Here is an 11,299-nt window from a genome sequence, read left to right on the forward strand (position 1 = left end):
TCGCGCTGAGCGCACGAGGTGTCAAATTTCATAGCATGATTGCCTATAGTCAATAGATGATCCCTATTGTTTTGGAGGGCAGTTGGTCAAAGGTCAAGGTCACAATGACCTCCTGATTGAGAACAGTTTCTGCTCAATAAGTAAAAATTGCTTCGGACTACATTCATCAAACTTCATAAGTTGATGGCCTGTGGTCAGTAAATGACCCCTATTATTTTTGGGATCAGTAGGTTCAAGGTCACGGTTACAGTGACCTCTAGTCCGCTCAATGATTAAAGTAGGCTTTGGCATATAGTCTTCAAACTTCATACTATTAGGATGATTTCCTGTGGTCATCAGATGACACCTATTGTTTTGGGGGTCAGTAACTCAAAGGTCAAGGTCACATAGACCTAGAGTATGAAAACAATTTCCGCTTAACAGCGTCAGAACTTGTTGCTGACGCCTTTTAACTTCAAAGAAGTATTGCTTGTGGTCACCAGATGACACCTAATGTGGAGTCTAAATGTCAAGGTTATATATTTAATCGTGCACGTATATTTTTATACGTGCACGTGTATTTTGAAATGTGCGCGCACGTAAAGCAGACTTTCGACCCAAATGGTGCGCCATACTTTATCCCATCATGTTATATACTCCAATAGCAGCGGCTGGACGTATAATTCTACGCGTAAACGCGTAATTCTGGATGCTCGTACATATAAACGTGCACCTTTATATTTACCAGTGTACGCGTAAATATTTAAATGGACGTATAATTTTACGTCTGCACGCGTAATTCTAGCTGGTCGTATATACACACGCGTGCACGCACATATGGACTTACACGCGTAGATTTATATAAATGCACAAGTATATTATAAAGAAAAAAATAAACATTATTACATGGGTTACATTATACTTGCCTACTAGTTTCGTTTATACTCATCAGGGCAAATAATAAAATATTGTATTATTTGCCCTGAAGAGTATGAACGAAACCGTAGTGCACGCGTAAATTTATACGTACATGCGTAATTACAAGTGCACGTATATATACACGCACACGCACATATAACCGTGCATCTGCATATTGACGCGTGCACATATAAGAATATACAGGTAGACGTATATAGTTACACGTGCAAGCATATTTTTATACGTGCAAACATATTTTTAAATGTGCGCGCACGCAAAGCAGACTTTCAACCCAAAACCACCGCACATGATAAAGCACATGACGTATACATGATATTTGATATTGTCAATACAAACCAAAATGGCGACAGTTGAGGACATTACCTCTGATGAAACGTTTAATTTCAAATGCTCATCCTGTGTTAATTTGAAAAGAAATAGAGAAGCGGTTAAATATTGTGTAGAATGTCAGGGTTACTGTTGTCAGGAATGTGTGGAAACGCATACAGCTTTTGTCGCTTTGAAAAGTCACACCCTTTTGGACAAGGTTAGTTTCAAATCTGCACGTTCCGCGACAGGTCTACCTGATGTACCAACAGAGATTTGCAGCGAGCATGAGATAAAGGTGTTGGACATGTACTGTGAAAACCACGACGTGGTCGGTTGCACAACTTGCATGGCTTTAGATCATAGGTAGATATCTTCTTTTTCTTTTCATAGTGCGTCTGCTTTTTGTGGGTTACTGTTAAGATATCGTGGAGGAAAACTACAAGTGCCATTCTCGGGGATTAATTAGGCACGGGCAGACACCTGAGCCAACTGGCTATGCCGGTCCGACATTTATTAATTAATTATTTTTAACTGTATCTCTTACTCATGCGGCTTATCGAGATGTTTATTTAGGTTATCGTGATCACTTCAATGTCCTAATATAAACCTGTACTACTCACGCACGGTATTTGTAACGATAACATGTTTATGTTCACTCCGGGAGAACTACGTTCCAACGTAAGTCATGTCTCAACGATATCATGTGACATATCTCAACGACTTCTGGTTACCGTATCGCTCAGTATGACACGGCTTATATTATTTTCATATATAGCAATTACTTTTATGATATTTACTTATGTCTTGACTTGAACATGTATTCAGATTCTAAAAGTAATCGCATAAATTTATCAAAACATTTAAATTTTAAAAACAGTTGTCTGTAATTTAGAAAATAGAAGCATTTTGCTATTTTCCAGAATAAAACAAATATACTACATTTTTCAACAGCAATACTTACTGACAGTCAATGATCGATTAAAGGCAATGCCAGTTATAATCTTAGAAATATATTACTGCAACTGCTTTATCATAAACAGGCAATATTTATTTGATATGATGTTCCTCATTCTAACCGATGATGTTACTAACTCTAAACGCGACATAGGTAAGCGTTACTGACACTCATCGAAGTCTTGCGGCTAAACATTACTTATATTCGAGTGAAATGTACCAGCAAGTCTGTGACTGAAAATCAGATTTTGTTCAAAGTATGTACATATGTACTAGTATTTTTTTATCCGTTTCTTTTATTATCATTTGACGGTTTCCCCAAGATGTCTTACTAGCAATATGTACGGGGTAGCGTGGAGTTGACTTATACTATTGCATGCACACACCTTAATTATTATTAAGTCTGTAAAAAGATTCTTTTGAAGCACAGGACGCAGCTAAGAAACCTGAAGTAAGCATGTAATCGTAGGTTATTAGATTTGTATCTAGGTATATGCACGCGTTCTGCAGCAGAAATAGAGAAATATTGCGCGACTTTATGAAGAATGAATGCTTATTTATCGATGCAAATCTAAAAATCTTTTTATAATTACTACGTGTGTATTATTCATAATATCAATGATAAAAAAATTGTTCTTTAACCCAAGTGGTGTCCTAGTTAAAGAATTTAAAAACATGACGATATCCATGAAACTGACGTCACAACTGACGAAACGCACCCGAAATAAAACTAAAACGTCAATATTTATAGGTTATAGACTTTGTATGTGGATATAATGCACTTGTTCTGCAGCAGTAATATTGCGCGACTTTAGGAAAGAACGAGTGCATATATCCACATACAAAGTTGATAACGTTTTTATTACATACCTACTATCAAGTAATTACTTTATGTCTAAATTTTCTTTCTGGTACGAAAAACAGGAGAAATACGAGAAGAATTTCTCCGAAAATCTAATAAACAAATCAAGCTGACGCGCATTAATATTTTCCGCAAGTTGAAACGTCAAATAGATGTCGCAACGTGCGCGTGGACGTCATGGACACAAGGCGATTCTTTCCATTTAAACGTTTAGAAAACATTACTCTCCGACATGAAACCGTTGTCCGCAATATGTACAGTTTAATATATGGGAGAGTGGTGCCTTTGAGTAATAATGGCCCTGCCAAGGTGATAATAGCCCGAGGGCTATTATTTTCTTTTATGGCCATTATCACTAAAAGACACCGTTCTACCATCTTTTTACCTGTTTATCACACGTGTACCTATAATCGTGTAAGAAAAGTTTAAAGTGCATTTTTCATTTGTTCAAGCATTTACTGGGGTTTTTCAATTTCTATACCATTTGGATAAGAGGCTACATGTTGTATAAAATCAAATGCCTTGATAGTTGTACTTTCTTACATAAAGCATAATTTAGGGTTGAAAAGAAAATCATTTCATGAAGAATTGCTACGAAGTTTATATACGACTGGGTTGTGCTTTCTTGCCATAATGGCACGTCTAGTGTTATAATCGCCCAAGGGCTTTATTCCGAGGACCATTATGAAACTAGGTGTGCCATTGCGGCTAGAAGGCACAACCAGCCGTTTATTGACTTTTTATCATATATATACGTTCACTTCATATTTATTTTCATTTTATATATTTTCCAAACACCTCAAAGAATTATTTGTTTTGCTTTTTTTTATCAACAATGCCATCAGTATTTGACAATCGATCTGATTCAGCGACCTTTCAATCGCCATAAATAATGTTGCTTCATGACGTCAACATCAAAACGCGCTGACGTTCTGGCTACCCGGGGCCGTTACGGTTATGGCGCCAGAGGCGCACTGCGCCATTATGGATACATAAACAGAAGCCGTAATGACCGTTTTAAACGGCTTTTTGTTACTATTTATAGTAACGTATATAATAAGGAAAAATATTGCACGATCGCAGTCCATTGAAACTCAACTGAAATAATTTTAGATACGTAATAAGGAAAAATACACCGGACTGGCCTTTCCGTCGACTTTACCAATGCCTGCAAAACCCGTCTGGCACCCCATGCGATGGCTCTCGTGCTGGTTATGACAACTTGTGCTGCTTTGATATTATATGGTATTGTATATGTGAACTTAGACAATATCATGTACCTTTAGATCTTCTCTTCGTCCTATTTACATGTACGGACGTTCATTTCCCGCGCTGTGGGTGCATGCTCTGCCATAAGAATGAGTACTGCAAATGAAGTGTTTCTAATTGCTTTTAAATTTCTGTTGTTATTTGTAAAATACGGCATGCAACAAAAATGATCTGTCAGAATGAAACGCTAATTTTTATACGATATGCAAAAAAAAAATCAGTTATGTGTTTACGAACTCGACAGAAATATCCGTCCTGAGGGCACCTGCGCCTTGTATGGTTACGAGTTATGACGTCTCAGGTTCCTAATACATTTGCACGGCGTAATAATAATTATTATATGCGGACAAAATGAGCAATACGTCTGCACATGGTGTCGAAAACATTTGTTACGAAATAGCTAATTTATGTGGAAAGTTCTTGAAGTAATGCTTTACGATCCTGATTATCTATACAGTATTGATTACCGGCCTACGCATGTACGTACTATCTAATAAGTGTAATTTTCTACAAGGTCAAATGGTAATTATGATGCTGAGACTTTGCAACACTGTATGTGAGACGTTGTCACATAATGTATGTTATCGTTGCGGCCTTGCAACATTTATGTAGCTTACATAAGTGTATTTGTAACTAGTTCGTTGTATCTTGCAAAATGCTGCAAATAGCTAATATATCTTCTACAAATCAAACTTATCTTTTCAGTTATGAAAACGTAAAATATATGCTTAATTACACATAATAAGTGAATCAACAAGGTCATTCGAAGCGATACCGTAGCTTCATCGTTGAGGTATGTCACATGATATCGATGAGACTTGACTTACGTTGGAACGTAGTTCTCCTGGAGTGATGTTATTACTGAGAAAAGGGGAATCGGGTAGTGAAACCATTACCCGTGACAAAGTCGTTGTACTACTTTTGAATCGCATTGACTATGATTTACCATGAAGTAAACCCTGAATTACCAATAAAGACATAATCGACTTTTCCGATAACGTTTTCGTTATCATTTTCTATTTTATATTCTAACACGACCAGCAAATAACCTACATACATGTAGGGCAAAATCTATCTCGGGTTATTTTGCGATAAACCACTCGCGTGCAATGACGTCATCCGATCTAGGTGCATAGCACGGTCGTAAAAAGTAGTTACCACTTTTTCTAACACTGTTGATACTAGTATGTCGTGTTAGAATCGAAATAATAAGTTCCCAGGTGTGATTTATCATAGAATAACCGAGTTTTTCGTTCTTATGCGAAACAATATATCACTCAAGCCTACAGCCTTCGTGATATATTTAACAAATAATCAAGGCCTCTGAGTGGTTTATTGTCTGATTTATCACGGTTCAGAGTTCAGATGCGTAGGAATTGAACCACGAGGGCGTTAGCCCGAGTGGTTAAATACTGAAGCATCTAAATGATGAACCGTGGTAAATCAGACGATAAGTCACAAGAAGGCCTTGATTGTTTTCATTCTGACATGCTCATTGATATATTTAAATACGTATTATGCTGGACTTCATTTACGCGAGGAGTAATGTATCAGACGTCATGCGGCAATTTGAAGTCATAATTGACGTCATAATGCTCTCGCGCGTCAACCGTTGTTTATCGCAGATTCTAACACGATCCGCAGCAGTTGCTATATAAACATATAGCGAAATCGCCTATACATGAATCTACGATAAAATATGGTTGGCTGTTACATTTCACCCCTCTATGACTGTAACATAAGAGATTCTACTTCAGTTCCATTACATACGAATTATTCCAGGGCCAAACGGTTGAAAACAGCATTTCAAAAACATAAATATAATAAAATGTCATACTGACTTATAAATGTATAGGTCCGTAAAACACGTTCTGATCTCTACGAGCGAATTCAGTTAGCTTAATTATGATTCAGCGGTGACGTCATAAATGTATGCCATAAAGTATGACGTCATAATGATGTGACGTCATATAAAAGTTAAGCTCGTCACTCGTAACACAGGGTCAACTTGCCTAATTTCATGATTCTGTTCATAATTAGTTTGCGAGCTGTTAGATTACTAATTTATGAATACTTCTCGAAATTCTGATAAAAAAGAAACAAATATCTATACGTTCCATTGGCTATGCAACATTTTCTAACCATAGGGGGTAAATTGTAACAGCATATGACCCGAATGACGTATTACGCTGAAAATGTAGTACTGTAAAATTCGAATTATTTGCGTTGTTAGAATCGAAATAATAAATATGTTCCAATAATTTTATCAATTAATAAAACATGGGCAGTCGTTTGGATGCGAAAAATTAAATCACTCGTGCTACGCACTCGTGATTTAATTGTTACGCATCCAAACTCCTGCCCATATTTTATTAACTGATAATATAGGAACAGATTTATTATTTCTTAAATATATAGAATCTAGAGCTTGATTTTGTTCTTTGTTTAACTGGAAATCAAATCGAGCCATGTTAGAATCTTACGTATAAGAACTCAAAACTCGGGTTATTCTACGATAAACCACGTTTGGGAACTTATTATTTCTTAACCACCACGCACGGTATTGTTTATGTTATTATTGAGAAAAGGGGAATTAAATCGGTGCTGTTGTGAAACCATTATCCGTGACAAAATATATAGTTGTACTTCTTTTGAATCGTATTGTAAGGAAACCCAAAACTGTATTTTTGTACATGTACATTTTTCAGCTCCCAGCTTGTTTATTTCAACTGATAACGCATGTAAACTCTCAGAAATTATTCACTTACTTACAGTATTAGTATATCTGCCTAGATTGTCAAGTCACTTCACTTGATATACAGTTTAACTTCTTATATTTACGATTTTCTATTGTGCAAAAAAGCTTCTTTCATGGAGGCTGCCATTTTTGTTGTTGTTGTTGCAGACCGGTAGTGAAATATTTACTATTATGTGACATTTACTTGGTAAAGGTGTAAGGTACCTATGTAAACAGCAACAGTATACATTCTATTATTCCAGCCACACTTGGATTTGATTAGATTTAGGCCATATTTGTTGCATTTTATGATTTTCTGATGTGACATGGTAAAATCTCTTACCGGTCTATTCATAATTTTAACATGTCCAAAATATTGCGGAATGATACTTATTTCACTTGGGTATTGATTACATTTTACTCGGACTTTATCATAGACTCCCTGTGTAAAATCTTAAACTTTTAACTAAAATAAAGGTATTAAATCGATATAATATTTCAGTGAAACTTCAAAGTTTTGTTGTTTGTAGCATCATCTGGGGCATGTGCAGTGAAAAATCTGAATTTGATTTCTAAAATAGTGTGATATCTATTTCTGAAGTCACTGTATCTTCATTGTAAATATACTTCGTTATACCCAAGTGGAAACTGGCAGGTACTCGAAAATGCAGCCCTCTGATTGGTCAATTAGAACCCCTAATGTACTGTGATGTCATGATAAAGTTATGAATCTGAGCGTCTGCTAACAGCCCCGCTTCAAAGTGTTTTTCCATGATTGTGATTAAACTACTTCATATTTCTTAGAGTGTTATATATCAAAATACTTGTTATGAAACAAGGAATTGTTTGAGGTTTACTTTCACTTAAGACCTTGTTTATTTAATACATTATTTGCGAGAAACCCTGGCTGAAGCTCCGTAGAGAGACTGGTGACCTGGAATCCCGGCCGGTCACCGTTCTGTGATTTCATTGGAGAACGGTGCCCGGTCTGTATTTGATTGGTTTACCCGGACACACCTTCCTCACCGGGCCTTCAGCCATTGGTTAGTTACATCACGTGGTCACATCCCAGGAGGCTATATATTGGCTGGCGGACAATGGCGTCAGCACTTTGTTCGTATACGTAGTTCTTGCGTAAGAGCGCCAAATTCAAACTGCAAGTTAGGCAGTAAGTCTTTTGAAATCATCCGTCCGTCTTTCCGATATACTGTATATCCTGAGCTGTGTCCACATTATATTAATTAAGTTATACGTATTTCAATGTGAAATTGAACAGTTTATTTGTTTATTGTGCTTACTTGAAAGGAATAGACATCGAGTCTATAGTTAACTTAAGCGCGTATTTCGTGCCTCATTAAATTTTGGAACTTTACTTTAAACTTTGTTATTAACTGTGTGTTTTCCCTGACATCCGCCGGCCGTTACAGTATTGACTATTAACCATGAAGTAAACCCTGAATTACCAATAAAGACATTATCAACTTTTCCGGTAACGTTCTATTTATATTCAAATACGATATAATATTTTTATAAGTAGTGTGGCAGAATTGGTCTTTATTACATCAATTGCTTAATTTTTCACAAATAATACTCCTTAAATATTGTGTTTCTCAAAATTCATCTTCTTTACAGTAATTATATCATGACCATTCAGGTGTAAATTCTGTCTAATTGATAACCTGGATGTTTCACAAGTACTTACTGGCTTTTCCGCTTGATTAATCCTTCTTTTGTAATTTTATAAATAACTTTCCTAGTATCAATTTAGTATCTAATTTTGTAACAACCCTCGTATTCTAGTTTTGTATGCATGAGAATTTCATGATTTTCAGCTCTTTTTCGCCTATATAACTCGGTGATTTTGTCATTTTGCTTGCTTCTGTTCAGAGACGCTCAAGGTAACAAAGCCACCTCCACTCCTCCACTGACAATTTGGGATATTTTAATTAAATTAGAACAGTTTTTAACATTTCGTAAATAAAGCTATTTGTGTATTTCTCTCTTTAAAAATTCATATATATTCAACTGTATAATTTTTTAGTTAGAAGCAATTTGGAGTACAATTTAAACATAGAATACATAGTTAAAATAAAATAAACGAAATCATGTATTGCAAATAAATTGTGAAAGGAGATTTCTTTCTTGTTGTTCTCTAGTTGCAAAGGTTATAAATTATTATATGAACTGAATCTGGGAAACAGGCAAAAAAGTAGACCTGTTACAAGTATAAACAAAATCTAATAAACTCAAAACTATGTCGTCTAAGTCCTCATATATACAGCTAAACATCTACCTATAGTTGTAGTTCCTGGAATGTTGCCTCAAACAACGTCACAGCTTGTTGACGCGGTTAACAGAACAACACGGACATTCTTATGCACAAATATAATGAACACGGACACTATCGTTTTTTTCGTGCACTCTTTCATTATGATGGCTGACTGGGTGGAATAATATATAAATAAAATAAAATCGCACATTTGAATTAAACACGAAAATTAAATAGACGGGAGAGTTGTTGTTGTTGTTGTTGTTTTTTTTATTTCAGAAGCTGCACTGATGTACATTCAATACCACATTCCATAGAGACAATATTCCAGATTTCAGACGCACACAAAACCTTCCAGATTATGCAAGACAAGATAAATGCGTTGCGGAAGATAAAGGCAGAAACAGAAAGAAATATTGAAGATCTGAGTCAGTCGAAAGAGAAAGCATTGAATGCGATAAAAGATTTCAGAAAAGAAATGAGAGACATTCTTGATAATCTTGAAAAAGAGTCCATAAATGAAGTTGAGGTTGAATTTCGTAACTTGGAGTCAATTTTGAAGGAACAAGAAAAGAAAATGGAAAGTGCAATTGAAGATCTTGGGAATGCTGCTGATAATTTGCAGAAATTGGACGGAAACAAAGCACAGCAGTTTGTATTGATGAAAATTGCTCAAAAGAAAATTGAGGGAACTGAACGCCCCTGTAAATCACCAGACGAGCAAACAACGGTGAAAATTACATTTTTTGCCAATCAAAAATTACAGGATTTCCTTGGACAGGTAGAGACTTTTGGTAAAGTAACTGGAGATCCTTGTATTTCTTTGAACCCAAGGACAACCGCATATTCAATCAAGGACAAAAGGGAAATGAGCATAAGATTACAGAGCGATTCTGAAAATGACTGTCGTGTACATGGTGCATGTTTAACGGATGATGGGATGCTGCTGTTAGCTGATTACAACAACAAAAAATTGAAACGTGCCAACATTGATGAATTGGCAATGGTTGATTACTATGACCTGCCTGCTAAACCATACGATGTTTGTTTTATCAGCAAACAGACAGCAGCTGTTGCTTTGAGTGACAATAGCATCCAGTTTATCTCCCTTGGCAATCAGATGTCTCCCATTCGTCAACTGAAACTTGGACATAGATGTTTTGGTATAGCTTACAAAGATGATAGGTTATATGTAACTGAAGCAGGCAGCTCTCTATATGTCCATGACATGTCCGGTAACCTGCTGCAGACAATATCACAAAACCAGGCTGATGGGTATCCCTTCAAGCAGAATCAAGATATTGCATTCAGTGATAACGGTGATAAAATGTTTGTAGCCGACTGGCACAACGGTGTGGTAACACTTGATGCTAAGGGTTGCCATATTGAAACTTTTGGTGCTGCCACAGTACTGAGCAATGCCCATGACGTGTGCTCAGATAGAAGAGGAAATCTGTTTGTAAGTGGATACGGATCGCACAGTGTTGTACAGTTTTCACAAGATGGGAAGAAAAGTTTGGGCGAGGTCGTAAAACCATCGGAGGGCCTGTTTCAACCATACTGTGTTTGTTTCTATCCTTGTCGCAATAGACTGATCGTTACTTTATTTCCGAGTGATATAGTTAAAATATTTGATTTACAATAATATGTGTTAATGTTAACAATTCTGTTGGAACTGTTGTTATGTAAAAATGTTGTGTCTCCTTAAGCTCAGTCTTATTAATGTGCACATTTTATTACTGACAGTTAGTGATTTTAGACGTCATCTGTAAATGAGAGCTTGTAAACACCATACCTTGCACGTGCCCAAAGTCCGGAATGTTTTTCATATTGACTTTACTACATGTACATAATTGAGTTCAGCTACATCTGATATGCTTAATTCTTTCAATATCTTACCGATTTTTCTGAGTCTGCGTTCGTGTCTTACACTCGAATGCTTATATTTAAATGCAAAAGGAATAAATTAATGTACCGTTAA

The 11,299-nt window shown here is 36.1% G+C and overlaps 1 protein-coding gene across 1 annotated transcript; it reads left to right on the forward strand.

The window, feature by feature from the left end:
• The first annotated feature begins 1,258 nt into the window (after positions 1-1,258).
• LOC123551572 (uncharacterized) lies at positions 1,259-11,299 on the forward strand. The gene is made up of 2 exons (XM_045340609.2): positions 1,259-1,590; positions 9,598-11,299. The coding sequence occupies exons 1-2, from the start codon at positions 1,259-1,261 to the stop codon at positions 10,961-10,963; spliced, it is 1,698 nt and encodes a 565-aa protein (XP_045196544.2). The 3' UTR covers positions 10,964-11,299.

This window comes from Mercenaria mercenaria, chromosome 15 (genome assembly GCF_021730395.1).
Source record: "Mercenaria mercenaria strain notata chromosome 15, MADL_Memer_1, whole genome shotgun sequence".
Taxonomy (NCBI): domain Eukaryota; kingdom Metazoa; phylum Mollusca; class Bivalvia; order Venerida; family Veneridae; genus Mercenaria; species Mercenaria mercenaria.